At 39.4% G+C, this 27,493-nt stretch overlaps 3 protein-coding genes across 9 annotated transcripts in view; 2 read left to right on the plus strand and 1 right to left on the minus strand.

The window, feature by feature from the left end:
- Nucleotides 1-5,591, plus strand: part of LOC133645858 (SAM and SH3 domain-containing protein 1-like) — an 81,686-nt gene extending 76,095 nt beyond the window's left edge. For all 4 annotated transcript variants that reach the window (XM_062040770.1, XM_062040771.1, XM_062040774.1 and 1 more), the window contains 4 exons: nucleotides 2,014-2,183; nucleotides 2,252-2,458; nucleotides 2,536-2,686; nucleotides 5,222-5,591. In XM_062040770.1, coding sequence (XP_061896754.1) covers nucleotides 2,014-2,183; nucleotides 2,252-2,458; nucleotides 2,536-2,686; nucleotides 5,222-5,430 — 737 coding nt within the window. In that variant the 3' untranslated portion in view covers nucleotides 5,431-5,591. The remainder of the gene's footprint in view (nucleotides 1-2,013; nucleotides 2,184-2,251; nucleotides 2,459-2,535; nucleotides 2,687-5,221) is intronic.
- A 6,954-nt stretch (nucleotides 5,592-12,545) lies between these two features.
- On the minus strand, nucleotides 12,546-19,157 carry LOC133647090 (D-aspartate oxidase-like). The gene is made up of 5 exons (XM_062043191.1): nucleotides 18,458-19,157; nucleotides 15,779-15,951; nucleotides 15,595-15,703; nucleotides 15,357-15,533; nucleotides 12,546-13,158 (listed from the first exon to the last, which is right to left on the minus strand). The coding sequence occupies exons 2-5, from the start codon at nucleotides 15,948-15,950 to the stop codon at nucleotides 12,597-12,599; spliced, it is 1,020 nt and encodes a 339-aa protein (XP_061899175.1). The 5' UTR covers nucleotide 15,951; nucleotides 18,458-19,157; the 3' UTR covers nucleotides 12,546-12,596.
- The window catches only part of LOC133647089 (zinc finger and BTB domain-containing protein 24-like), a 32,564-nt gene continuing 23,580 nt past the window's right edge, over nucleotides 18,510-27,493 (plus strand). For 3 of the 4 annotated variants that reach the window (XM_062043188.1, XM_062043187.1, XM_062043186.1), the window contains exons 1-3: nucleotides 18,510-18,663; nucleotides 21,806-22,521; nucleotides 27,263-27,430. In XM_062043188.1, coding sequence (XP_061899172.1) covers nucleotides 18,614-18,663; nucleotides 21,806-22,521; nucleotides 27,263-27,430 — 934 coding nt within the window. In that variant the 5' untranslated portion in view covers nucleotides 18,510-18,613. Of the gene's footprint in view, nucleotides 18,664-18,772; nucleotides 18,972-21,805; nucleotides 22,522-27,262; nucleotides 27,431-27,493 lie in introns of those variants that run through there. The other variant, XM_062043189.1, reaches the window with a different exon arrangement.

The following is a 27,493-nucleotide window of genomic DNA, read 5'->3' on the forward strand; positions in this document are numbered from 1 at the left end:
TTTCATAATCTCATTGCTCAAAAAATAATAATGAATCAAAATGTTGTTATGAATTAATAACCTATTTTTTCCCATCAAATATTTCACTTTGTCATTTTTGGGGGGGAAATATTGCACATTTTGTGCGTTTGCCATAAAAATAAGATTTTCTTTAACAAAAAGGGCATAAAACATAAAAATATAAATATATTTTTTTATATCAACAGATAAACCGGATATAGAGATTTTTTTTAAAATTCATTAAAAAAAGTAATTAAAAAAAATAAATATATATATATATATATATATATATATATATATATATATATATATATATATATATATATATATATATATATATATATATATATATATCAATCAATCAATCAATGTTTATTTATATAGCCCTAAATCACTAGTGTCTCAAAGGGCTGTACAAGCCACAACGACATCCTCGGTGTCGAGTGGGTCTGATATAATATTGTGAAAGTCCAACACATCAGCGAAAGTCCAGTCCATGGTGGGGCCAGCGGGAACCATCCCGAGTGGAGACGGGTCAGCAGCGTAGAGATGTCCCCATCTGATGGACAGGCTAGCGGTCCACCCCGGAGCAGAGTAGAAAAGAAAAGAAAAGAAACGGCAGATCAACTGGTCTAAAAAGGGAGTCTATTTAAAGGCTAGAGTATACAAATGAGTTTTAAGATGAGACTTAAATGCTTCTACTGAGGTAGCATCTCTAACTTTTACCGGGAGGGCATTCCATAGTATTGGAGCCCGAATAGAAAACGCTCTATAGCCCGCAGACTTTTTTTGGGCTCTGGGAATCACTAATAAGCCGGAGTTCTTTGAACGCAGATTTCTTGTCGGGACATATGGTACAATACAATCGTCAAGATAGGCAGGAGCTTGACCGTGTAGTATTTTATACGTAAGTAGTAAAACCTTAAAGTCGCATCTTAGGTGCACAGGAAGCCAGTGCAAGTGAGCCAGTATAGGCGTAATATGATCAAACTTTCTTGTTTTTGTCAAAAGTCTAGCAGCCGCATTTTGTACCATCTGTAATCTTTTAATGCTAGACATAGCATTGCATATATATATATATATATATATATAATATACTGTAAAAAAAAATTCATGTATTAAAATCAATGTTTTGAATTATTGACCTATTTAAGGCTCCTATTCGACATTTTTTTTGGGGGGGGGGGAATGTTTAATTGCCATTAAAAACAGGGTTTTCGTTAACTTAAGAGCATAAAATATAAAACATTTTTATTTTAACTTAATATAAACTGATCTGAAGTTGAAAAGATTTTATTTTTTTCAATGTATGACTTATTTTGAACATTTTTACGAGTGGGACCCTTTTGGGTCCCCAAGCATTTTAGTGTGATTTTTTTTAATTTGATTTCATACTGTCATTGCTCAAAAAATAATAATGAATCAAACTGTTGTTAGGAATTAATAAGCTATTTAAGGCTACAATTTCTTCACATCAAATATTTCACTTTGTCATTTTTGGGGGAGAGAATATTGCACATTTTGTGCGTTTGCCATAAAACATGATTTTCTTTACAAAAAGGGCATAAAAATTTAATATATATATATATATATATATATATATATATATATATATATATATATATATATATATATATATACATATACATATACATACATATATATATATATATATATATATATATATATATATTTTTTTTTTTTATATCAACAGATAAACCGGATCTAGAGATTTAATGACAAAAGTAAAGACATAAAAATAATATCTGATTTATTTTGACCATTTTTATGACTGAGACCCTTTTGGGTGCCCGGGACCAAAATTGAAAAGAGCCCAAAAGGTTAAAAAAAAAAAGTATATATTGTACTGCTTTTGAAAATGAAAAATATGAAAATGGCCCCTGCATGATTTAATTTTTCAGTGGAAAAAATGTGGACACCCTTGTGCTGCACACAGACTACTCTAAAGTGATGATTGTAGCATTATAAGTAAGATTGTGGTTCTTGGAACAGGCGGTCGGACGGCGAGCACCACCGACTCGTCCAACAGCAACCGAGAGAGCGTCAAGTCGGAGGACGGCGAGGAAGACGAGCCGCCGTACCGCGGTCCGTTCTGCGGCCGCGCTCGCGTCCACACCGACTTCACGCCCAGCCCGTACGACGCAGACGCCCTCAAGCTGAAGGTAAAACACCCCTTTCAGGGCCAAGGCCCGCGACGGACGCTCATGCTCGGCCTTCTCCCCCCCTGCAGAGCGGCGACGTCATTGACGTGATCAGCACGCCGCCCGCGGGCACGTGGATGGGCTTGCTCAAGGGCCAGGTGGGCACCTTCAAGTTCATCTACGTGGATGTCCTCCACCAGGAGCACGCCAAGCCCAAGAAGACGCGGCGGCGCAGGAAGGCCCGGCAGCCCAAGGCCTCGTCCGTGGAGGAGCTGCTGGAGCGCGTCCATCTCAAAGTAATCCTCTTCGTCACCGTCGTCGTCGTCATCAGCGCTCATTTGCATAATCCTCCAAACCCCTCCCCCACCCTCAGGAGCACCTCCCCACCTTCCTGTTCAACGGCTACGACGACCTGGACACCTTCAAGCTGCTGGAGGAGGAGGACTTGGACGAGCTGCACATCAAGGACCCTCGACACCGGGCGGTGCTGCTCACCGCCGTGGAGCTGCTGCAGGAATATGACGGTAGGCGGGGCTTAGGGAGGGGCTAGAGTCCACATGGCGATACATGTTAAACCAAAATACACACACATATATATACATATATATATATATATATATATATATATATATATATATATATATATATATATATATATATATATATATATATATATATATATAAAAACACAAAAAAATTAGCAATATTTTCTTCTAAAAATATTTCAGTGAAATATTTGTTGTGAATTTTTAGAGACTTCAATAGGTTAATAATTCATAACAACATTGATTTGGATTCATTATTATTTTTTGAGCAATGACAGTATGAAATCAAATAAAAAAAAATCACACCAAAATACTTGGGGATCCAAAAGGGTCCCACTCATAAAAGTGTTAAAAATAAGTCAAAGATTTAAAAAAATATATATATACATAAAAAAAAATATTTTTTTTTTTTCAAATTCAGGTCGGTTGATATGAAGTTTGATTAACTTTTTTTATTTGACTTTTTTGATAAAAATTTTTTTTTAATATTTTATGTCTTTTTCTTAAAGAAAACCCCTTTTTTTTAATGGCTAAAAAACGCAACATATTCAATATTCCCCCCAACCCCCATGTGGAATATTTGATATGAAGTAATTGGAGCCTTAAATAGGTAAATAATTCATAAAAACATTGATTTTAATTCATTATTTTTCGAGGACAGCATATATATATATATATATATATATATATATATATATATATATATATATATATATATATATATATATATATATATATATATATATATATATATATATATATATATATATATATATATATAAACACAAAAATTTTGCAATATTTTCCCCTAAAAATATTTGAGTGAAATATTTGTTGTGAATTTTTACAGACTTCAATAGGTTAATAATTCATAACAACATTGATTTGGATTCATTATTATTTTTTGAGCAATGACAGTATGAAATCAAATTTAAAAAATCACACTAAAATACTTGGGGATCCAAAAGGGTCCCACTCATAAAAGTGTTAAAAATAAGTCAAAGATTTAAAAAAAAAAAATATATATATAACAATTTTTTGATTTTTTTTTTCAAATTCAGATCGGTTGATATGAAGTTTGATTTACTTTTTTTTTTTTTAATTAATTTAAAAAAAAAATGTTTTATGTCTTTTTCTTAAAGAAAACCCTGTTTTTAATGGCAAAAACGCAACATATTCAATATCCCCCCAACCCCCCATGTGGAATATTTGATGTGAAGTAATTGGAGCCTTAAATAGGTCAATAATTCATAAAAACATTGATTTTTATTCATTATTTTTTGAGGAATGACAGCATGTATATATATATATATATATATATATATATATATATATATATATATATATATATATATATATATATATATATATATATATATATATATATATATATATATATAAACACAAAAAATTTGCAATATTTTCCCCCAAAAAAATTTCAGTGAAATATTTGATGTGAATCTTTACAGACTTCCATAGGTTAATAATTCATAACAACATTGATTTTGATTCATTATTATTTTTTGAGCAATGACAGTATGAAATATAATAAAAAAAACAAAAGGCGAGTGCCGCTAAGAAAAGCCATTGAAGTTTAGGCATGGCTATGCAAAATGAAACTAAAACTGAACTGGCTGCAAAGTCAACAAAAACAGAATGCTGGACGACAGCAAAGACTTACTGTGGAGCAAAGACGGCGTTCCACAAAGTACATCCGAACATGACAATCAACAATGTCCCCACAAAGAAGGATAAAAACAACTGAAATATTCTTGCTCGCTAAAACAAAGCAGATGCGGGAAATAACGCTCAAAGGAAGACATGAAACTGCTACAGGAAAATACAAAAAAAGAGAAAAAGCCACCAAAATAGGAGCGTGAGACAAGAACTAAAACACTACACACAGGAAACCAGCAAAAAAGTCAAAATAAGTCAGGGGGTGATGTGACAGGTGGTGACAGTACACCTACTTTGAGACAAGAGCTATAGTGATGCATGCTTGGTTATGCTTTAAAGTCATACCCAACAATTGCGACAACGACTTTTTACTGCAAATCCTCCACACGACACCTCCGCTCCGGACAGGCTAACCTCATCCAAACTACGAACAGTCTGTGGAACGATCTCCCTGACCACCTGAGGGCACCACAGACTGTGGATGCTTTTTTTTTTTATATTAAAAACCCTTCTTTTTAGATACATGCATACTAATTCTACCTATTAGGCTGTTCTAGTTTTATTTCTTTATTTATTTTTATCATCTTTTTATTATTTTTTAATACACTCTAGCCCGTTGAGGTTGTCTGCTCAATGTAAAGTGCTTTTTACAAATACAATCTATTAATATTATTATTATTGCTGTCAACTGAGTTTTTTTTTTTTTAACGATTTCTGTTGCTGGTGCGCCTGGGGATTTTTTGTCAACGCAAAAAATGTGCCTCGGCTCAAAAAAGGTTGGAAAAACACTGCAAACAGTAACAGTCCGCCCTCTGCTGGCGGCGCTGTGTCCTGCAGGCAGCAGCGACCCAGAGCGAGGCAGCCAGGAGAAGGCGGCGGCGGCGGACACGCTCGGCCTGGCGGGAGATTCCCCGCGCGACTCGGGATGTTACGAAAGCGGCGACAACCAAGACCACGGTAACGACGAACGTCTTACTTCCTCCCGCCAGCTTGGAATCCTGAGCAGTGACCGCCTGGACGCTGAGAGGCCGCCGTGTTCTCCGTGAGTGCAGGGAAGACAAGCTCACGAATTGTGCCTACAGATGCATGAATGACTTCTTTAAGTGTGTGTGTGTTTGCACTACAACAAAGTGGTGACAATGTGTGTGTGTGTGTGTGTGTCATCATAGATGCTGAGTGTTGGGAAATTAAAAAACATGTTTTACCAGTCTGGACTCCTGCCTTTTTTAAAAAAAATAACACGTTCTTGTTATTCTTCAGGTGGTTAAAAGAAAAGAAGAAGCTGTAGTTATGTTTGTAAATGACTGTTCGGGTTTTTCGGAGCCGGCAGTTTAAAAAAATAAAATAAACTCATCTTGTGGAGGGGGGCGTGGTCTGCGGGCCTGCCGCGGAGCGGGGTGTGTAAGGACCGGCCTCCAAGCCAGCGGCAGGTAGAGTAGATTGCCCAGCTGGGGCTGGCTATCTAATCACCTATCATGCTCCTTATTTTCCGTAGGTCATAAAAATATTCCATAATTAAATAAGAATAACAGGGCAAAATAATGTTACACAGCCGTTATTTCCTGGCTCTAAACCTGCAGAAAATAGTTTCTCTATGTTTACATTTTCACACTTTTTTTCTTAAACATTTCTTACATATTCCTCATTGTTGCACCTTCCTTTTTAAAAACGTATTGTTGAGTGTTGAATTTGACTATTTTGTTAAATGATATAATACCATGTTGGCAAAATACAAACACACAATACATATACAGTATATATCAGAGGTGTGGACTCGAGTCACATGACTTGGACTCGAGTCAGACTCGAGTCATGAATTTGATGACTTTAGACTCGACTTGACAAAATGTAAAGAGACTTGCAACTCGACTTAGACTTTAACATCAATGACTTGTGACTTCACTTGGACTTGAGCCTTTTGACTTGACATGACTTGCTACTTTCCCCAAAACCCAAACCTTAAAAAGTTATTTGGGAGCGCTCCGTATCTTTCATTTTATACGTCTTTGTCTATCAGCGTGTGTGCTGCTTGTCAGCGTGTGTGCTGTCAGTACAACAGCCAATCAAATTAAATCTACGTTGTTTTCATCCCACAGCTCTCATCCAATCCAATTGCAGGACAACCACCGAACATGAGTTGTCAAACAATGCGGCAGTGAGAAACAATTATGCCAAAGTTGGTTTCGTTCGGGTATAAAAACTACGACTTGGTCAACAAAAAACGAATTGCTGTATGCAAATCACGCAGTTCGAATATTACAGACGGAGACGCAACAACTTCCAACTTCGTTCGACATTTGAAGTTGCACAAAGAAGGGTAAGTTTTGAATGTAAGATAACGTTTATTGGCTAAGTAACATGACTTTTATTTGCTGTGTAGTTAAATCAGTGAGGCTGTAAACTCACTGCTAACGTTATAACCATAGACATCTTATAAGGGTACGCAGCATTGAGCGCTACTGCCTACTGGCGCAGACGAGACGCGGAGCCGCCATCTTGGAGTGGTGATCCGCTCCACTCAGTGCAATTCATTTGGCAGGAGCAATGAACTGTCAGAGCATTTAATTCATTTTACCTCACTGAATACCACTGATTTTCACTCGTTTTTTTTGTCATACGTGTAGCTATGATAACAGACACATGTTTTGGCGTTTTTATTATTCATAGTTTGCTTAACAGTAATATAATATTCTTATATGCTATAAGTGACCAGACGTCCGAGATCAAAACTGGGAATATAATCCCAGAGAAGGGGGAAAAAAACGGTCAGCTATTTTTAAGTTGAAGAAACAATATGATTAGATTATATATACATGCGTATATCCTACATAAACAATGTATGAATACATTAGATATCTATATATCTTAGGGACCTATACACTGCAGCAGCAGAGAGTTTATTCTGTCTTGATCCAATCCAATCCAATCCACTTTATTTATATAGCACATTTACACAACAAGAATGTTTCCAAAGTGCTGCACAGCCATGTTGAAAACAATATTAAAAACAATATTAAAAATAATATTAAAAACACTATTATGCTACACCAATGACTGAATAAAAACAAAGAATAAATGAATAGAAAACCAATAAACTTGACACTTTGTATTGATATTTTGTATTACATTCTTCCCTTAAATGATAATGTTTACAGTGATTGTTTTATATCTATTTTTTATGTATGTCGCTTTGGATAAAAGCGTCTGCCAAATACTTAAACATATATAAACACCTGAAAGTCTTTATATCAGCTAAAACCACCAATTTGTTTCACTGGATTCAGAATAAAACCAAATTATGTCTTACCCAACAACGTTAGTATTTGAATATTGTTACTTGAAGACTTATTCCTGGTTACAATTATACTGTTAAGAAAGTATTGTCTTATACTTTGCCTAAAATGAGAATGCATCATAATCAGTGGCGGCTGGTGAATTTTGTTTTAGGTGGGGCTGAAAGTTTGTAAACCAAACCCCTGTAGGGGTGTCATCCTCCCCCAGAAGATTTCTTTGTGATTCTCACATACAAATATTGAAGATCTTTGCTCCTTCTCAACTTTGTGGTAATGTTATTTTCATAAAATACAACCAATAGTATGTTAATGTTGTTTTTGCAAATGTGTTTATTCTGTAAAGGAATGAGTTAAATGTTTAAAATTGTTTGAACTATTAAAATGACTGGTTAATAGTGCTATTATGAATTGCAATGTCAGCACTATTTTTTTTCCCTGCAATTTCAAATGCACTTGTTTTAATAAATAAATACAGCGTTTTAAAAGCATACACAATCTGTGTAAAACTATTAGTCTGTGGTTAAAAGGACTTGAAAGGACTCGAAACTCAAAATGCAGGACTTGGGACTTGACTTGAGACTTTCTAGTCTTGACTTTGGACTTGACTCGGGACTTGCCTGTCTTGACTCGGGACTTGACTCGAGACTTGAGGGCAAAGACTTGAGACTTACTTGTGACTTGCAAAGCAATGACTTGGTCCCACCTCTGGTATATATATATCAGGGGTCACCAACGTGGTGCCCGCGGGCACCAGGTAGCCCGTAAGGACCAGATGAGTAGCCCGCTGGCCTGTTCTAAAAATAGCTCAAATAGCAGCACTTACCAGTGAGCTGCCTCTATTTTTTTAATTGTATTTATTTACTAGCAAGCTGGTCTCGCTTTGCTCGACATTTTTAATTCTAAGAGAGATAAAACTCAAATAGAATTTGAAAATCCAAGAAAATATTTGAAAGACTTGGTCTTCACTTGTTTAAATAAATGCATTATTTTTTTACTTTGCTTCTTATAACTTTCAGAAAGACAATTTTAGAGAAAAAATACAACCTTAAAAGTGATTTTAGGATTTTTAAACACATATACCTTTTTACCTTTTAAATTCCTTCCTCTTCTTTCCTGACAATTTAAATCAATGTTCAAGTAAATTTATTTTTTTATTGTAAAGAATAATAAATACATTTTAATTGAATTCTTCATTTTAGCTTCTGTTTTTTCGACGAAGAATATTTGTGAAATATTTCTTCAAACTTATTATGATTAAAATTCAAAAAAATTATTCCGGCAAATCTAGAAAATCTGTAGAATCAAATTTAAATCTTATTTCAAAGTCTTTTGAATTTCTTTGAAAATTTTTGTTCTGGAAAATCTAGAAGAAATAATGATTTGTCTTTGTTAGAAATATAGCTTGGTCCAATTTGTTATATATTCTAACAAAGTGCAGATTGGATTTTAACCTATTTAAAACATGTCATCAAAATTTTAAAATTAATCTTAATCAGGAAAAATTACTAATGATATTCCATAAATTATTTTTTTAATTTTTTCAAAAAGATTCGAATTAGTTAGTTTTTCTCTTCTTTTTTTCGGTTGAATTTTGAATTTTAAAGAGTCGAAATTGAAGATAAACTATGTTTCAATTTTTTTCTTCGTGTTTTCTCCTCTTTTAAACCGTTCAATTAAGTGTAAATATCATTAATTATTAATAATAACATAGAGTTAAAGGTCAATTGAGCAAATTGGCTATTTCTGGCAATTTATTGAAGTGTGTATCAAACTGGTAGCCCTTCGCATTAATCACTACCCAAGAAGTAGCTCTTGCTTTCAAAGAGGTTGGTGACCCCTGATATATATAATACATAAAACATTTTATTATACTTTGTTAATTTAACTAGCAAAACCATTCGGTCAAACATTTGTGATTCATTGTCATATCAAAGTAAAGGTATTCTATTACATTATGCAGAGATAAGATGTGTTGATTCGAAAATATAACTTGGAATCCATTTTTGGCAAAAGGAAAGTGGTCGTTTGAGTAGATTTTAGCTTTGTAAATGGTATTGTAACAAGTAAACAATACAGTAGGTCTTTTATTTTGACATATGCAATGCTCATAATGGCATTTTAGTACATTATGCAGAGAATTTGAAAATACTACTTGGAATCAATTATTGAATCCAGAATATCGGGCTCTCGTGCCAGTGTGTGTCTCTCTCTCTCCAACTCCAATAACATGTCTCGGGCCGGCTGCTGCTAATAAGGGCGACGGGTGATTATATACCCGGCCCCAGCTGGGCAATCTACTCACCTGCCGCTGGCTTCGAGGCCGGTCCTTACACAGGCCCGCAGACCACGCCCCCCTCCACAGTTCTTTTATCAAGGAAAGAAAAAATGGTAGCGGTTGTAAGATAAAACGTGGATCAGAATCATTTCATTTACCCCAGGTGTGTCCAATGTACCTAATGATGCCTTCAGGTGTTACTGTATAAAGTACTAGTACACATGTACCTAATGATGCCTTCAGGTGTTACTGTATAAAGTACTAGTACAAATGTACCTAATGATCCCTTCAGGTGTTACTGTATAAAGTGCTAGTACAAATGTACCTAATGATGCATTCAGGTGTGTTACTGTATAAAGTACTAGTACAACTGTACCTAATGATGCCTTCAGGTGTTACTGTATAAAATACTAGTACAAATGTACCTAATGATGCCTTCAGGTGTTACTGTATAAAGTACTAGTACAAATGTACCTAATGATTCCTTCAGGTGTTACTGTACAAAGTACTAGTACAAATGTACCTAATGATGCATTCAGGCGTTACTGTACTAGTACAAATGTACCTGATGCCTTCAGGTGTTACTGTACTAGTACAAATGTACCTAATGATGCCTTCAGGCGTTACTGTACTAGTACAAATGTACCTGATGCCTTCAGGTGTTACTGTACTAGTACAAATGTACCTAATGATGCCTTCAGGTGTTACTGTACAAAGTACTAGTACAAATGTACCTAATGATACATTCAGGCGTTACTGTACTAGTACAAATGTACCTAATGATGCCTTCAGGTGTTACTGTACTAGTACAAATGTACCTAATGATGCCTTCAGGCGTTACTGTACTAGTACAAATGTACCTGATGCCTTCAGGTGTTACTGTACTAGTACAAATGTACCTAATGATGCCTTCAGGTGTTACTGTACAAAGTACTAGTACAAATGTACCTAATGATACATTCAGGCGTTACTGTACTAGTACAAATGTACCTAATGATGCCTTCAGGTGTTACTGTACTACTACAAATGTACCTAATGATGCATTCAGGCGTTACTGTACTAATACAAATGTACCTAATGATGCATTCAGGTGTTACTGTACAAAGTACTAGTACAAATGTACCTAATGATGCCTTCAGGTGTTACTGTACTAATACAAATGTACCTAATGATGCATTCAGGTGTTACTGTACAAAGTACTAGTACAAATGTACCTAATGATGCATTCAGGCGTTACTGTACTAATACAAATGTACCTAATGATGCATTCAGGTGTTACTGTACAAAGTACTAGTACAAATGTACCTAATGATGCCTTCAGGTGTTACTGTACTAGTACAAATGTACCTAATGATGCATTCAGGTGTTACTGTACAAAGTACTAGTACAAATGTACCTAATGATGCATTCAGGCGTTACTGTACTAGTACAAATGTACCTAATGATGCCTTCAGGCATTACTGTACTAGTACAAATGTACCTAATGATGCCTTCAGGTGTTACTGTACTAGTACAAATGTACCTAATGATGCCTTCAGGTGTTACTGTACAAAGTACTAGTACAAATGTACCTAATGATGCATTCAGGCGTTACTGTACTAGTACAAATGTACCTAATGATGCCTTCAGGTGTTACTGTACTAGTACAAATGTACATAATGATGCCTTCAGGTGTTACTGTACAAAGTACTAGTAGTAATGTACCTAATGATGCATTCAGGCGTTACTGTACTAGTACAAATGTACCTAATGATGCCTTCAGGTGTTACTGTACTAGTACAAATGTACCTGATGGTGCCTTCAGGTGTTACTGTACTAGTACAAATGTACCTAATGATGCATTCAGGTGTTACTGTACAAAGTACTAGTACAAATGTACCTAATGATGCCTTCAGGCATTACTGTACTAGTACAAATGTACCTAATGATGCCTTCAGGTGTTACTGTACTAGTACAAATGTACCTAATGATGCATTCAGGCGTTACTGTACTAATACAAATGTACCTAATGATGCATTCAGGTGTTACTGTACAAAGTACTAGTACAAATGTACCTAATGATGCCTTCAGGTGTTACTGTACTAGTACAAATGTACCTAATGATGCATTCAGGTGTTACTGTACAAAGTACTAGTACAAATGTACCTAATGATGCATTCAGGCGTTACTGTACTAGTACAAATGTACCTAATGATGCCTTCAGGCATTACTGTACTAGTACAAATGTACCTAATGATGCCTTCAGGTGTTACTGTACTAGTACAAATGTACCTAATGATGCCTTCAGGTGTTACTGTACAAAGTACTAGTAGTAATGTACCTAATGATGCATTCAGGCGTTACTGTACTAGTACAAATGTACCTAATGATGCCTTCAGGTGTTACTGTACTAGTACAAATGTACCTGATGGTGCCTTCAGGTGTTACTGTACTAGTACAAATGTACCTAATGATGCATTCAGGCGTTACTGTACAAAGTACCAATACAAATGTACCTAATGATGCATTCAGGTGTTACTGTACAAAGTACTAGTACAAATGTACCTAATGATGCATTCAGGCGTTACTGTACAAAGTGCTAGTATTTGTATGAAGCAGTAATAGCACAAAGTGTGTAAAGGATGTGTTTAATGTCTGAAGGAGATCAGAGTTTTGCAGGTAAAGGTGTGTCCTGAAGACACTTCCTGATCAGTGTGAGGGCGTCCACAGCGGTCCCCCAGGCCAAGGACACCCCCCATCCTCCATGGCCGTAGTTGTGGACCACGTGCACGCTCCTGTGCTGGTTCACGTGCACCACCTCTCTCTCCACCCTGGGGTGCTTCCTGCCAGGCCTCAGCCCCACCACCACGCCCGCCGGGCGACTGTTGCGCAGCGAGGGCTCCAGGCGGCAGCAGCGCTCCAAGATGGCGTCGCTCTCTCCCGGGTCGGGCATCGGGCGCTCGTCGCCCTGCTGCCGGGTGCCGCCCAGCGTGACGTAGCGCGCGCCGGGGTAGATGTAGGTCTTCCCGTCCGCGTCCCGGATGAAGTGCTGCAGCCAGGGCGCCTCCACCTGCAGGACCTGGCCTCGGACGGGGTACACCTGGCCGTCGCCCGCCAGGGAGCGAGAACCCAGACCTGAGCAGTTGACGATGACGTCATAGCGGAGGCCGAGCTCCCGGAGGTCGGTGACTTTAGTCCGCTGCACTTGACCGCCAGCTTTCTGGAACCTGACCACACAACAAGCACAAACTGCCATGACGACTCACTAACATGGACCCAGCCAAATATAAGCACATATCATAGCAATCCCACAAGCATGCCCCCTTTATGAGGATAAGACATACCTTCACACAGGTGGCTACATGTTAGCATTGCAGCACACTGTACCTAATGATGCCTTCAGGTGTTACTGTATAAAGTACTAGTACACATGTACCTAATGATGCCTTCAGGTGTGTTAGTATAAATGTACCTAATGATGCCTTCAGGTGTTACTATATAAAGTACTAGTACACCTGTACCTAATGATGCCTTCAGGTGTGTTAGTATAAATGTACCTAATGATGCCTTCAGGTGTTACTGTATAAAGTACTAGTACACATGTACCTAATGATGCCTTCAGGTGTGTTAGTATAAATGTACCTAATGATGCCTTCAGGTGTTACTATATAAAGTACTAGTACACCTGTACCTAATGATGCATTTAGGTGTTACTTTACTAGTACAAATTTACCTAATGATGCCTTCAGGTGTTACTGTACAAAGTACTAGTATAAATGTACCTAATGATGCCTTCAGGTGTTACTGTATAAAGTAATAGTACAAATGTACCTAATGATGACTTCAGGTGTTTCTGTATAAAGTAATAGTACAACTGTACCTAATGATGCCTTCAGGTGTTACTGTATAAAGTAATAGTACAACTGTACCTAATGATGCCTTCAGGTGTTACTGTATAAAGTACTAGTACAACTGTACCTAATGATGCCTTCAGGCGTTACTGTATAAAGTACTAGTACAAATGTACCTAATGATGCCTTCAGGTGTGTTACTGTATAAAGTACTAGTACAACTGTACCTAATGATGCCTTCAGGTGTTACTGTATAAAGTACTAGTACAAATGTACCTAATGATGCCTTCAGGCGTAACTGTATAAAGTACTAGTACAAATGTACCTAATGATGCCTTCAGGTGTTACTGTATAAAGTAATAGTACAAATGTACCTAATGATGCCTTCAGGTGTTTCTGTATAAAGTACTAGTACACATGTACCTAATGATGCCTTTAGGTGTTACTGTACTAGTACAAATGTACCTAATGATGCCTTCAGGTGTTACTGTAAAGTAATAGTACAAATGTACCTAATGATGCCTTCAGGTGTTACTGTATAAAGTAATAGTACAACTGTACCTAATGATGCCTTCAGGTGTTACTGTATAAAGTACTAGTACACCTGTACCTAATGATGCATTTAGGTGTTACTTTACTAGTACAAATTTACCTAATGATGCCTTCAAGTGTTACTGTATAAAGTACTAGTATAAATGTACCTAATGATGCCTTCAGGTGTTACTGTATAAAGTAATAGTACAAATGTACCTAATGATGCCTTCAGGTGTTTCTGTATAAAGTACTAGTACACATGTACCTAATGATGCCTTTAGGTGTTACTTTACTAGTACAAATGTACCTAATGATGCCTTCAGGTGTTACTGTATAAAGTACTAGTACAAATGTACCTAATGATGCCTACAAGTGTTACTGTACAAAGTACTAGTATTTGTATTTGTATGAAGCAGTAGTAGCACAAAGTGTGGTAACGGTGTGTTCGCGGTCCAAAGGAGATCCCAGTTTTGCAGGTAAAGGTGTTTCCTGCAGCGCTCCAAGATGGCATCTTACCGTCACACTTCTGCATGCTAACTAATGATTAGGTATCACTGTAAATGGTTAGTTCTAAAGTAACACACATAAAGAGACACACAATAGAACCCGGACACGAGGGTGTGAGGTATTTGGCAATAATCATCAAGATAAGCCAGCGGAGGGGCCGCTGCCATGGAAACCAGAGTCAGATGAGACTGTCCTGAAGTGACTGCTAACTCGTGTCAAAACCAGTCCTAGACGTCACTACAATGTTTGGTCCTTCGAGTTAGTCGGATAGAAGCAACCACTTCAGTCAATATGTTCATGCCACGTGAGAGAATGCTCAGCGATACGGATCGCCCAGATTTGCCCGAATTGCCGCTTTTCCGGCACGTTTTAAAGTGTCAAAGTTTAACGTTAGCATGCAGCTAACAGAGCTATGCTAACGTCGCTAGCTGAGGTAATGTTGAAAAGTAATGTTGGCATAAGTTGCCTGATTACAGCAGGTGCTCCAATTATTGACACAATATATTGTAAAAGTTGAAGAGAGGGGGACCTACCTGTTGAGGAGCCAAGGCAGGTAGTTGGTACATTCACACTTGATGGTAGTGAAGGCCTGACCAAAGGTGTGATGCGGGAAGCGTTTCAGCTCGCGCTCGCTCAACAACCGGAAGCCCAACACAATGTCGGACCAGTAAGGAGTCTTGTTAGCGGGCGCTTCCTTGAAGATCTGACAGCTGGACCATTTTGGAAAGGACTTAGGCTGATGTCTGAATTGTGAGAAGACCCAGAACATACCCTGAAGTGAGGAGGACGCCAGCCTCGGAGGAGTGCTGAGACTGGGCGATGGACAGCAGCTCATCAAAGCCGTCCTGTAACCAACGTTTTTGTCTTTCCAACGGGACATCTAGAAGACACATCATGTCCAGTACTGATAATAACAAAGTTGGCCCTCGTGTTTGTGGGGTGGAGGGTGAAGTACCTGGGAAGTCCTGGGTCAACAGGATCCCAGCGGCGACGTCACTTGTGGTGTCAGGACTGAACCTGTCGGCCACGAGCGTGACGGAGCAGCCAGGGAGAGCCTCTGCGATACAAACGGCGCTGGAGAATCCAACCACACCTGCTCCGACCACCACCACCTTCACTCCATTCATCCTGCACACATTGTTAACAAAGTTTATATATATTTCTTTTTTGTTTTCTTTAAACTCAACAGCTGTCTTTTAGGGACGCCCTGAGTACTGCCTTCATAATCCCCTCACACATACCATTGGCCTGCGGGTGGAGTTTCACTCCCAAGCTCTCCGCCGCAGCAGCCCAGAGCTCAGAAGCGAACTGGGAGCCACGGTCGGATGAGATGTCTCGGAAACGGGCAACCCACGTCCCAATAAAAGCGCAAGCCACCTCTGCGGAGGTGGCTGACGTCAGAGTTACTGCCTCCGGGCAGTGGGTGGTCCTGTCGACCATCGTGAGGAGGTATGTGCAGCTGCGCGGAGATGGGAGCGGTCCGACCAGGTCCACTTTGACATGGTCAAAACGGCGTTGCGGAACCGTAAACGGTGCCAGTGGAGCCCTGGTGTGGCAGCGCACTTTCGAGCGCTGGCATTCCCTAACGTCCTTTTTCAGTCCACGCCAGATGAATTTTGCAGCTACCAGCCACCGGGAAGGTTCCTCCCAGGGTGGGAAAGGCAGTGGATCGAGTCGAACACCCGCCGCCTCCAAATGGCGGGCACAAAGATTAGGAGTGGCGTTACCGGAGAGAATGGGCCTAAACCCAGGGACTAGAGAGTCTTGTTCTTTCGTTCCGGGGACCTCGTCCTGGACTTCACAAGTTGTAACACTTCCTGTGACTTCCTCCCCAGGCAGGGGGGAACACTGCTACTCTGACAATACCCCGGAGGCTGAGGCCCAGTCGAGAGATTTTGTTGTCCCCCTCGGGGACGAGGGACTTTGAAAGGGGGGGGGATAGTGTAACGACCTGCTGGGGTTGATGTTGTGTTCCTGAGTGGGTGATATTCAGAATTTCCATTGTCGTGAACGCACCACGCCCGTAAGGTGATTGGCGAAGAGGGAGGAAGCGTTCATTGACCGGAGTTTCTCTGTGCAGCTAGGAGACTTTCTCTCCTTGGTGGCCCCCCTTACCTGTGGTGTTCCTCAAAGGTCAATCCTAGATCCCAGACTCTTCCTACTGTACATACTATGTTAAGGTGAAATCCTGGTCAAGCACAATGTCTCATTCCATTGTTATGCCGATGATGTTCAGATCTACTTACCTCTTAAGGCCACAGGACAGGTCGCACTTCAGCCACTGCTTGACTGTCGGACTGACATCAAAGCATGGATGAGTGCTAACTTCCTCAACCTTAATGAGAGCAAGACCGAGATCATCTCCAGTCTCGTTTGTCAGTGCTCTAGGTCCTCTGGGTGAAAACATCCGGTCCTCCGTGAGAAATCTCGGAGTGATCTTCGATAGTGCCTTTAAATTCACCAAACAGGTCAGCTCGGTGGTTAGTACCAGCTTTTACCAGCTCAGAACCCTAGCAAAGACCAAGGCCTATCTCTCCCAGAGCGACCTGGAGACTGCTATCCACGCCTTCATCACACACCGGCTAGACAACAACAACTCACTGTACGCTGGCATTGATCAGGCAACACTCCGCCGTTTGCAGCTTATGCAAAATGCGCCTGCCCGTCTCCTCACCAGCACCAAAAAACGTGAGCACATCACCCCAGTCCTGGCCTCACTCCACTGGCTCCCTGTCTGTCACCGCATTGATTTTAAATGACTTTTAATTGTTTTTAAATCCCTAAATGGTCTGGCCCCACAATACCTGACCGAGCTTCTGCACCATCATACCTCGTCTAGAGCCCTAAGGTCAGCTGACCAACTGCTGTTGGCGGTCCCCAGATCCAGGCTAAAGACCAGAGGGGACAGAGCCTTCTCCGTTGCCGACCCTAAGCTCTGGAACAGACTTCCCCTCCACATTAGGTCAGCCCAGAGCCTGGGGGTCTTCAAAACCCTTCTTAAGACCTACCTCTTCTCGCTGGCCTTTGACCTGAGCTGAGTCCGAATAAAGTTGACTTGACTTGACTTCGTTGTGCGGAAATGAGGAACAAGGATACACGTGCATGTGGAGGATGTCAATCATCTGTGTGTGGAATGTGTTTTGGGTGGGGATGAGAGATTGGCTGAGAGACAAGGGCGTGGAGATGTCCCCGTTCTCTACAGAAGAGATCACATTTGGTATTTTTATAAACGACTGTAGCGATAAGGTGGCGACTTGTCCAGGGTGTACCCCCGCCTTCCGCCCGAATGCAGCTGAGATGGGCTCCAGCCAATAAGGGTTTTAAGCTGTTTTTAAACGCATCCACAGTCTGTGGTGCCCTCAGGTTGGATTGATTGATTGACTATCTCCCCTAATTCTGAGGTCTCAAGGTTGGCAAGTACGCCCATAATAACCCATATATTTGTTGTTCAATAAAAAATAAAAAAATAAAATAAAAAGTTTAGCTGTGTTAGCATATGTTGCCTAATGTGTGCACTTCTTCTGGACGTTACAGTAAATATGTACAAATAAACCAGAAGTAAGACAAATGCATGTAAATAAAATGTATATTATGACATAAAATGTATATTATGACATATATGAATCGCACTTACGTCAGCGTTTAAGAAGCAATGATTCACCAGACGCACTTTGTTCTCCTCACAGTTGCGTCTGTTTACTTCTTGCTCGACAGCGTCTGCGCACGTCTCGTCACTTCTCGCGAGAACACGACCGAACCGGGAAAGGTCCTAACAGCTCGCTACTGCTCGATGAAGCAAACGTTTGCCTGTCTTGTGGGCATTTCACGGCTTTACTCCAAGTGAGTGTTTCCTCCTAGCTAACTTTATTTGAAACTAGCGGCGGGCGTTTTTGTTTGACGCGGCGTAGCTGCTTTGCTTAACACCGACAAGTTGAACGTTGTCGTCTAGTTAGCTGCAAACACCTTCTGTAGAAGGGCGTCCTCTAACGTGCCTGACTAAAAATGTTTGGAACGTTTTTGAGTGTGTTTGGATAATAAATGTCGGTTGAACTGAACCTTATCAAATATAAAGTCGTATATAGTAATAAGTCCGTCGAATAAGGAACTTGTACAAGTGATCTTTGGAGCCATTGAAGCTACTTTATGAGGTAATGCTAACAAACGTAACGCCACCAACACGTGGTTTATGATTAAAATGTCGCGCTTTGTTCAAAATAAACGATATATTCTATGCACAGTTATGTTCATAATAATAGCAGTTGGTTTAAAAATGTGAGTAAACCTCAAAATTATTCAAATAAGGGTGTACCCCGCCTTCCGCCCGAATAGCACCCCGCGACCCCGAAAGGGACAAGCGGTAGAAAATGGATGGATGGAAGTTGTATTTTAATGAACATGAATATACCATGAATTGTTGAAAAACGTATTCGGGTGTTACCATTTAGTGGTCAGTTGTACGGAATATGTACTGTACTGTACTAATAACACAATCAATCAATCAATCAAAAACACAAATGCATTGGGGACACTGCACGTTGTATTTCAAAGCCAGAACATTTGGGGGGGAGTAATTTAATTTGATACTATTTTACGGAAAGTCAAGAAATATAAAACACAAAAATAGCAGTGTTGACATCTTTCTTTACAAAACTCAAATGTACTGTATAAGAAAGGCTTGCAGATTCAACTTTCTTGGGAATAATTAACTAATATTTAAAGTTAAAGTACCAATGATTGTCACACACACACCAGGTGTGGTGAAATTTGTCCTCTGCATTTGACCCGTCACCCTTGTTTGCCCACTGGGAGGTGAGGGGAGCAGTGAGCAGCAGCGGTGGCCGCGCCCGGGAATCATTTTTGGTGATTTAACCCCCAATTCCAACCCTTGATGCTGAGTGCCAAGCAGGGAGGTAATGGCTCCCATTTTTATAGTCTTTGGTATGACTCGGCCGGGGTTTGAACTCACGACCTACCCATCTCAGGGCGGACACTCTAACCACTGAGTAGGTTTTTATTTAGTTGCATGACCACGGTTTCTGACAACATCTGTGGCACATGGAGGCGACCAACTTCTGGTACCGGTCAACAGATGGTTAGAGTGTCCGCCCTGAGATCGGTAGGTCGTATAGTGTGAGAGTCCAGTCTGTAGTGGATCTAACATAATAGTGTGAGAGTCCAGTCCATAGTGGATTTAGCATAACAGTGTGAGAGTCCAGTCCATAGTGGATCTAGCATAATAGTGTGAGAGTCCAGTCCATAGTGGGTCTAACATAATAGTGAGAGTCCAGTCCATAGTGGATCTAACATAATAATGAGAGTCCAGTCCATAGTGGATCTAACATAATAGTGAGAGTCCAGTCCATAGTGGATCTAACATAACAGTGAAAGTCCAGTCCATAGTGGATCTAACATAATAGTGTGAGAGTCCAGTCCATAGTGGATCTAACATAACAGTGAGAGTCCAGTCCATAGTGGATCTAACATAATAGTGAGAGTCCAGTCCATAGTGGGTCTAACATAACAGCGAGAGTCCAGTCCCTAGTGGATCTAACATAATAGTGTGAGAGTCCAGTCCACAGTGGATCTAACATAATAGTGTGAGAGTCCAGTCCATAGTGGATCTAACATAATAGTGAGAGAGTCCAGTCCATAGTGGATCTAACATAATAGTGTGAGAGTCCAGTCCATAGTGGATCTAACATAACAGTGAAAGTTCAGTCCATAGTGGATCTAACATAATAGTGTGAGAGTCCAGTCCATAGTGGATCTAACATAATAGTGTGAGAGTCCAGTCCATAGTGGATCTAACGTAATAGCGTGAGAGTCCAGTCCATAGTGGATTTAACATAATAGTGTGAGAGTCCAGTCCATAGTGGATCTAACATAATAGTGAGAGTCCAGTCCATAGTGGATCTAACATAAAAGTGAGAGTCCAGTCCATAGTGGATCTAACATAATAGTGAGAGTCCAGTCCATAGTGGATCTAACATAACAGTGAAAGTCCAGTCCATAGTGGATCTAACATAATAGTGTGAGAGTCCAGTCCATAGTGGATCTAACATAACAGTGAGAGTCCAGTCCATAGTGGATCTAACATAATAGTGAGAGTCCAGTCCATAGTGGGTCTAACATAACAGCGAGAGTCCAGTCCCTAGTGGATCTAACATAATAGTGTGAGAGTCCAGTCCACAGTGGATCTAACATAATAGTGAGAGAGTCCAGTCCATAGTGGATCTAACATAATAGTGTGAGAGTCCAGTCCATAGTGGATCTAACATAACAGTGAAAGTTCAGTCCATAGTGGATCTAACATAATAGTGTGAGAGTCCAGTCCATAGTGGATCTAACATAATAGTGTGAGAGTCCAGTCCATAGTGGATCTAACGTAATAGCGTGAGAGTCCAGTCCATAGTGGATTTAACATAATAGTGTGAGAGACCAGTCCATAGTGGATCTAACATAATAGTGAGAGTCCAGTCCATAGTGGATCTAACATAATAGTGAGAGTCCAGTCCATAGTGGGGCCAGCAGGAGATCACCTTGAGTGGAGACAGGTCAGCAGTGCAGAGACGTCCCCAACTGATACACAGATGAGTGGTCCACCCTGTGCCCCGACTTTGGACAGCTAGCGCCTCATCTGTGGTCACCAAATCTGTGCCCCCCCCCCTCTCCACGAAGGAGAGCAGAAAATAAATGGCAGATCAACTGGTCTAAAAGGGGGGTCTATTTAAAGGCTAGAGTATACAAACGAGTTTTAAGATGGGACTTAAATGCTTCTGATTGTTGGTAATAGTTTTTGTCTGTTTACACAATGTCTGAAGAGGAGTAGGAAGAAGCACAGCATTCGACCTGTTCTCCATATATGACTGATCATTCATTCACAGCCGGTGTTGAACATGTTCACCCTTACAACAATCACTTGTAATGGCAAAGTTTGTTCACGTTTATTGTTGTGAATCTTTTCTCTTTTTTTTTTTTTTAGTCCTTCCGGGAGGAAGATGACTCTGACGGCCACGTCTTCCTCGCACAAGACCAGCATCTTGAGTAAATTGGACCGTCTCAGGAAGCGCGACGTCCTGTGCGACATCACACTGATGGTGGAGGACGAGCACTTCCGGGCGCACAAGGCCCTGCTGGCGGCGAGCAGCGACTACTTCTCACAGCTCTTTACCAACCAGGACCATGGAGGCGGTGGCGGCGCCACCTGCCGGCTTGACGGCGTGGCGGCCAGCATGTGCGGCGCCGTGCTGGACTTCATCTACAGCGCTCAGGTGTGCGTGGAGAAAGGCGGCACCCGGCAGCTGCTGGCCGCCGCTCGTCTGCTGCAGGTGGGCGACCTCGTCGAGGCCCTGCTGCCCGGACTCGGCGAGGGGGCGGAGCCAGAGCCGACCGCGCCGCCGAGGACCAAAAGGGCGCGGCCAAAGACGACGGTGGCGACGAGTAAGTCGGGAGAGGAAGACGACCGCGCCGAAGGAGCGTCGGAACGCGAAGATCGGTCGAGTCGACGCAGGCGGCGCAAGATCACCCCGCCGATGAAGTACAGCGTCTTCAAGGTGGGCGCCGACGCTTCGGGAGGGGGAGAGTTGGGGAGGAGAGGAAGGAGGAGGAAGTACCCCGACACGGAGGCCAGGTGTGACGACTGCGGCAAAGTCTTCAAGAACCATCTTTTCCTGAAGATACACCAGCGCACTCACACAGGTGACCTCATACTCCATGGAATGTCAAATCAAGCCTTTTTTAGAAATAGTCATTAGAGATCGACTTGATTATTGGCCTCCGATATTTGGCATTTTCACGTAAATCTGTCTTTTTATAAATTTTTTTATTTTTAGGAAGAAAAAAATACAACTACAACAGAACTACAGTACAGGCCAAAAGTTTGGACACTTTCTCATTCAATGTGTTTTCTTTATTTTCATGACTATTTCCATTGTAGATTGTCACATCAAAACTATGAATGAACACATGTGGAGTTATGTACTTAACAAGAAAAAAGGGGAAATAACTGAAAACATGTTTATTTTAGTTTCTTCAAAATAGCCACCCTTTGCTCGGATTACTGCTTTGCACACTCTTGGCATTCTCTCCATGAGCTTCAAGAGGTAGTCACCTGAAATGGTGTTCACTTCACAGGTGTGCTTGAAGCTCACGGAGAGAATGCCAAGAGTGTGCAAAGCAGTAATCAGAGCAAAGGGTGGGATATAAAACATGTTTTCAGTTATTTCCCCTTTTTTTGTTAAGTACATAACTCCACATGTGTTCATTCATAGTTTTGATGTGACAATCTACAATGGAAATAGTCATGAAAATAAAGAAAACACATTGAATGAGAAGGTGTGGCCAAACTTTTGACCTGTACTGTATATCAGCAGATACAATAATATACCAGTGTTTCCCACACATTCATTTATTTGTGGCGGCCCGCCACGAAAGAATTACGTCCGCCACAAATTAAAAAATTTTTTTTTTTTAAATTTATTTATTTATTTATTTTTTTGTCCTGTCCAGCTTCTCAGGAAAATCATATAGTTGATGTAGATGCCCATATAGGCTGTTCATATTTACTTTACAAAAGAGAAGTGTAGGATACTTCTCTTGTTGCCTTATTTGTATTTGACCACTACTGTTTTCTGTTTATTTGCTACTGACTGTGGCAGGACACCTCTGCCTCTGTTTCACTTTATGTTGCTGGTACATAATATGGTTGTAGTAGTAGGCTAAAGTTAAATTATTTAGTATGCACTAATTAAAGGGGCAGAGCTTTAAGAGACATTTTAGCTTTTATATTTTATAAGATATATTTTTTGTAAGCACCACAATTAATAAATATATTTCAGTGAATAACTTATTGTTCAAATCTGTATATAAATATGTACATAAAGTGTTGTAATTATATTGTAAAATGGATGGATGGATAGACGTTTAAAACAAAACTGTTATTATTAATTAGTAAGTATACATTTTTTGAGCCTTTTTAGAGAAAATCATATCATTGTAGTAAATTATGCAAATTACTCGAAGATGTCATGGTGACCACGCCCATAGCCACGCCCCCACCGCCACAGGTATCTTGGCAGTTTATGGGAAACACTGTATACACATATGATACCAGTATTTATTATTAAAATGATAGTAATATTAGCTCAAGCACCAGCCCATTTGACCTAGCTGTACGTCCCAGGCCCCCATTTTCTCTTTTTCGTGGCGTGTTGCTGGCTTGTACACAAAATATCTCTCCCGCGTAGCTTTCAGACCTTCCATATTTTGCCGGGAATTCCAGTTGTTGTCCTTCCTTGCGGGCGTCTTACCTGTTCCTGCAACGATCAAGCCTCCATCCGCAACACTGGCAGCGTGGCCTCGTTAAAGGAGTGCGGCAAGTTTATAAAAGATATATTTCCATCCATCCATCCATTTTCTACCGCTTATTCCATTTGCAACAAAAAAAAAAAAACGTTCTGTAAAAATCTTGACAAATAGGAGATAATTGTATAAGTAAAGAAGAGCAGGCAGCAGCTCACACATTCTCATACTTTCTGTAACATCTAGGAAGACATGTCAGCCAGCTTGAAAAATATCTCAACTATAATCTACATGGCGGAGCCCTCAATTATTTGTATTTAAATGTTGGCAATATCTCCTTAAATCCATAAACTGTTATCAAATTGAGTAGATGGCGAGTTATTGTTATGTACAGAAATCCCATATTTTTAGGAGTTTTTTCCATATTTTGAAATTCAAATGATGCTCCTCTTAGACCACACGTGTCAAACTCCAGGCCCGGCCACATTATTTTATGTGGCCTGAGAAAGAAAGCCTTGAAATAATATGCGTTAATAAAAGGCTTAATCTTTTCTTACTAAATACATTTATTTTCCTTTTGACATTAAAATCATGTAGTGCATGCAATTGCATATCTTTAAATATTCAATATAATCAAACTCAATCAATCAATCAATGTTTATTTATATAGCCCTAAATCACAAGTGTCTCAAAGGGCTGCACAAGCCACAACGACATCCTCGGTACAGAGCCCACATAATTAAAATATAAAATCAAAATATATTATCATGTAGTCCAAAAATATTTTTTGTTAAAATAAAGATAAGTACTGTACTTAAATATTTGCTTGACTTATGATTTCAAAACAACTTATCAACCAAATTGTAGACTGTAAAATTGACAATAGATTTTACGGTTAAATTCCGCCGACTGAGTTTTTTACCGTAAAATCAACTTTGGTACTGTTTAGGGCTGCAACTAACGATTAATTTGATAATCGACTAATCTGTCGATTATTACTTCGATTAATAATCGGATAAAAGAGACAAACTACATTTCTATCCTATCCAGTATTTTATTGGAAAAAAACAGCATACTGGCACCATACTTATTTTGATTATTGTTTCTCAGCTGTTTGTACATGTTGCAGTTTATAAATAAAGGTTTATTTACGGTAAAAAAAAACCCTTTTTTTTTTTTTTTTTTAAAAGCCTCTGTGCATGCGCATAGCATAGATCCAACGAATCGATGACTAAATTAATCGGCAACTATTTTTATAATCGATTTTAATCGATTTAATCGATTAGTTGTTGCAGCCCTAGTACTGTTTTATTCCATACACAGTAGGACACTAAAACATTTAAAAAAAAAAAAAACGTTTTACGGTCAAAAACAAACAAACTGGCAGCCCTGTTGCTTGAATTTTACCGCTAAAACAGTGGTATTGTTTCTCCATTCCATTCTATTTATTCCATTTTTTTATATGCTGTAAAAAAAACCATTGCTTTTATACTAAAATTCTGGTGACTAAGCTGCCAGTTTTTAAATTAAAATTTTAATATTTTTTTGCAGCTTATGTAAAAAAATATATTGTTAATAGGGATGTCCGATAATGGCTTTTTGCCGATATCCGATATGCCGATATTGTCCAACTCTATAATTACAGATACCGATATCAACCGATACCGATATCAACCGATATATACAGTCGTGGAATTAACACATTATTATGCCTAATTTGGACAACCAGGTATGTTGAAGATAAGGTACTTTTTAAAAAAATGAATCAAATAAAATAAGATAAATAAATTAAAAACATTTTCTTGAATAAAAAAGAAAGTAAAACAATATAAAAACAGTTACATATTTCTTTCTTTCTTTCTTTCTTTCTTTCTTTCTTTCTTTCTTTTAGTTTATTTCGAACATGAAGACATTTACGTCATAGTACATCACACAATTTTATATCATTTCATTTACATCATGCCCGAAAAGGAGTAGGAAGAAGCAAAGCTTATTTAATCCTACCCCTTTCCCACTTCAAAGCAGTTACAATTATATAAAATCATTTACTGACCTTTTTATATAATAAAATAACATCTATGAATTAGTATATACAACAGTTTGTAATATGTAATTAATTAATTCAGTCATTATTAACATACTGAGATGAAGAATATTTTCAATAAGGTTGGAAGTTTTTCTCATAATTCTTCTTCTTTGTACTTTGTAAGCACTATTAATTTAAACAACCTCTTAAACTGGATCATGTCAGTACAATTTTTAACTTCTTTACTTAATCCATTCCATAATTTAATTCCACATACTGTTATGCTAAAAGTTTTAAGTGTTGTACGTGCATATAAATGTTTTAAATTATTTTTTCCTCTAAGGTTATATTTGTCCTATAGACTAGTAATCAATGAAAATTTGTAAAATTAACAGTTAAAGGTTAGTATTATTAGTGGACCAGCAGCACGCACAATCATGTGTGCTTACGGACTGTATCCCTTGCAGACTGTATTGATATATATTGATATATAATGTAGGAACCAGAATATTAATAACAGAAAGAAACAACCCTTTTGTGTGAATGGGGGAGGGAGGTTTTTTGGGTTGGTGCACTAATTGTAAGTGTATCTTGTGTTTTTTATGTGGATTTAATTAAAAAAACCAAAAACAAAAAAAAAACAGATACTGATAATAAAAAAACCGATACCGATAATTTCCGATATTACATTTTAACGCATTTATCGGCCGATAGGACATCCCTAATTGTTAATGTATTATATATATACATTGTTAAAAGTGGCAACCATAACTGCGATGTGGCCCTCAATGAAAACCAGTTTGAGACCCCTGTCATAGACACACGTAATAAAGGTATTTGTGAAATCCCCTGATGTTTTTTTTGCTGCTGAAGTAACCACAACATTAGGGCCTCATAAAACATTGTTGCCACGTTACCTCGTTAAGTTAAAAAACAACTTAAAACCCTGTCCATCTGTTTACTATTCATGTTTATATTACTTTTACTGCAAATGAACATGGGCTCCAAATATCGGTGCATCAGCCTCGGTCGATCTCTAATGTTAGCACAGGCAACACTTTCACCCTGAAGAGTGTAGGTAAGTGATGTCATCGTTTCTGTGACGGCCTGCAGGTGAGAAACCCTTCGTGTGCCAGGTGTGCGGGGCGGCGTTCACCCAGAAGCACACGCTGCTGGTCCACCTGCACAAGCACACCGGAGAGACGCCGTTTGTGTGCAGCGTGTGCTCCAAAGCCCTCGCCACCAAACACAGCCTGCAGGAGCACATGAACCTCCACCAAGGCAAACGTCTCCACATGATCCTTTTTGTCCTCGTTAGACGTCCCTGAATGTTGTGTGTCGTCT

Source organism: Entelurus aequoreus, linkage group LG03 (assembly GCF_033978785.1).
Source record: "Entelurus aequoreus isolate RoL-2023_Sb linkage group LG03, RoL_Eaeq_v1.1, whole genome shotgun sequence".
Lineage (NCBI taxonomy): Eukaryota > Metazoa > Chordata > Actinopteri > Syngnathiformes > Syngnathidae > Entelurus > Entelurus aequoreus.

What these genes read in the sequence shown, in the direction of transcription:
- LOC133647090 (XM_062043191.1), bottom strand. Translation starts at nt 15,950, where the DNA reads ATGAATGGAGTGAAGGTGGTGGTGGTCGGAGCAGGTGTGGTTGGATTC. An exon ending in GTTGACCCAGGACTTCCCAG is followed by an intron (nt 15,704 to 15,778) that starts GTACTTCACCCT and finishes TGTGTCTTCTAG; the next exon opens with ATGTCCCGTTGGAAAGACAA. An exon ending in GGCGTCCTCCTCACTTCAGG is followed by an intron (nt 15,534 to 15,594) that starts GTATGTTCTGGG and finishes AAAATGGTCCAG; the next exon opens with CTGTCAGATCTTCAAGGAAG.